Source organism: Colobus angolensis, unplaced genomic scaffold (assembly GCF_000951035.1).
Source record: "Colobus angolensis palliatus isolate OR3802 unplaced genomic scaffold, Cang.pa_1.0 Scaffold98, whole genome shotgun sequence".
Lineage (NCBI taxonomy): Eukaryota > Metazoa > Chordata > Mammalia > Primates > Cercopithecidae > Colobus > Colobus angolensis.
Window position 1 is genome coordinate 2542142 of NW_012123820.1, and position 2510 is coordinate 2544651.

At 47.1% G+C, this 2510-nt stretch overlaps 1 protein-coding gene across 1 annotated transcript in view; it reads right to left on the reverse strand.

The window, feature by feature from the left end:
• DPPA4 (developmental pluripotency associated 4) overlaps window positions 1-2510 on the reverse strand; it is a 9348-nt gene that overhangs the window by 2359 nt on the left and 4479 nt on the right. Inside the window, 1 exon segment of the mRNA XM_011932755.1 lies at window positions 729-1017. Within this exon segment, the coding sequence (XP_011788145.1) occupies window positions 729-1017 (289 nt within the window).

The following is a 2510-nucleotide window of genomic DNA, read 5'->3' on the forward strand; positions in this document are numbered from 1 at the left end:
ACCCATTTTACAATGAAAACACTGGGAAATATTTTAAATAACTTATTAATGCCATTCTGGGGCTCAGCTGCAGGCACTTAATTTTAGATCTTACTTTTAATTTAAATTGCTTAAAGGGGAAAGAAAGAAAACCAAACTGCTATCCCCTTCTGATGCCATCAATCATTTAAAGCAGTGGTTCTCAAACTGTGGTCCCCAGACCAGCATCCTTAGTGCTGCCCGGAAAACTTAGAAATGCAAACTCTCGCCGGGTGTGGTGGCTCACACCTGTAATCCCAGCACTCTGGGAGGCCGAGGCAGGCAGATCATCTGAGGTCGGGAGCTTGAGACCAGCATGACCAACGTGGAGAAGACCTGTCTCCACTAAAAATACAAAACTAGCTGGGCATGGTTGCGCCTGCCTCTAATGCCAGCTACTCAGGAAGGCTGAAGCAGGCGAATCGCTTGAACCCAGGAGGTTGAGGTTGTGGTGAGCAAAGATCGCGCCACTGCACTCTAGCCTGGGAAGTAAGAACGAAACTCCGTCTCAAAAAAAAAAAGAAAAAAGAAAGAAAGAAATGTAAATGCTCAGGTCCTGTCCTAGACCTGAATTACAAACTCTGTGGGCAGGGTCCAGGAATCGCGGGCCCTCGAAAGCATTTTGATATACCCTAAAATGTATCAGGCATTAATCTTTACTAAGCTTATTTCCCCACTGGACCAGAATAAGCTCTTCATGTTGGGCTTACCACAGGCCTCTTGTGGAGATTCCACTGCCTCTGGCGTCCTCGCCCTGGCCGAAATTCTCGCCCAGGAGGCCAGCAAAGCCTCTGGGGCAGAAGTTGTCACCACAACTGTATTAACTCCCTCAAGGAGAGCAGTGGAATCTTCCAGGGCAGGTGGCCCCTCCGCAGGGGGAAGGGCCACTTCAGGAGGATGTGTCTCAGAACTCTGCAGGGACGTTTCCCCTTTTTCCACCTTTACTTTTTTTTGCAATGATTTCCGGATTTTGGCCTCTTTTGCTGTGCTAGGAAAATCCTACAGAAAGGGTTAAATAATAAAGATAAAAATAAAGATTAAAATTCTAACAAAAATGGCCTCAGAGTTAAGGAGCTCTCGATCAAATGCAAAGTTTCACTTAGGAGGTCTAGGTTCAAGAGATCCATTGTACAACTTGGTAACTATACATAGTTAACAACAATGTACTGTCTTCTTGAAAATTGCTTAGTTGGCTGCACATGGCTCAGGGCTGTAATCCCAGCACTTTGGGAGGCCAAGGTTGGTAAAACACTTGAGGTCAGGAGTTCGAGACCAGCCTGGCCAACGTGGTGAAACCGCGTCTCTACTAAAAATGCAAAAATTAGCCAGGCGTGGTGGCTCATGCCTGCAATCCCAGCTACTCAGGGGGCTGAGACTGGGGTATCACTTGAACCAGGGAGGCGGAGGTTGCAGTGAGCCTGCACTCCAGCCTAGGTGACAGAGGGAGACTGTCTTAAAAAAAAAAAAAGAAAGAAAGAAAGAAAATTGCTGGCCGGGCACAGTGGCTCACGCCTGTAATCCCAGCATTTTGGGAGACCAAGGCGAGTGGATCACGAGGTCAGGAGTTCTAGACCAGCCTGGCCAACATGGTGAAACCCTGTCTCTACTAAAAATACAAACATCAGCCAGGCATGGTGGCCGGTGACTGTAATCCCAGCTACTCTGGAGGCTGAGGCAGGAGAATAGCTTGAACCCAGGAGGTGCAGGTTGCAGTGAGCTGAGATTGCACCACTGCACTCCAGCCTGAGCAACAAGAGCGAAACTTCGTCTTAAAAAAAAAAAAAGAAAGAAAGAAAGAGAATCTGGGCACGGTGGGGCTCACGCCTGTAATCCCAGCACTTTGGGAGGCTGAGGTGGGGAGATCACCTGAGGTCGAGAGTTCGAGACCAGCCTGACCAACATGGAGAAATGCCGTCTCTACTAAAAATCCAAATTAGCCAGGTGTGGTGGCACATACCTGTAATCTCAGCTACTCGGGAGGCTAAGGCGGGAGAATCGTCTGAACCCGGGAGGCAGCAGATGCGTGGAGCGAAATTCTGTCTCAATAATTATAATAATAATAATGTAGTATGTAAAGTGATGTATGTATTAATTAGCTTGAGTTAGCCATTCCACAATGTATACGTATTTCAAAGCCATGTGCTGTACATGATAAAAATATACAATTTTTGTCAATTAAAAAAATTTAAGTGCTGCCTCTTTTTATTTTTGAGACAGCGTTTCACTCTTGTGCCCAGGCTGGAGTGCAATGGTGCATCTCGGCTCACGGAAACCTCTGCCTCCTCGTTTCAAGCAATTCTCCTGCCTCAGCCTCCTGAATAGCTGGGATTACACGCATGCACCACCACACCTGGCTAATTTTTGTATTTTTAGTAGAGACAGGATTTCACCATGTTAGCCAGGCTGGGCTGCCTCATTTTTATTATTCTTTGCAGACTTGGTGAGAAGTAGGGATGGAAGGCCAGGCACGGTGGCTCACACCTGTAATCCCA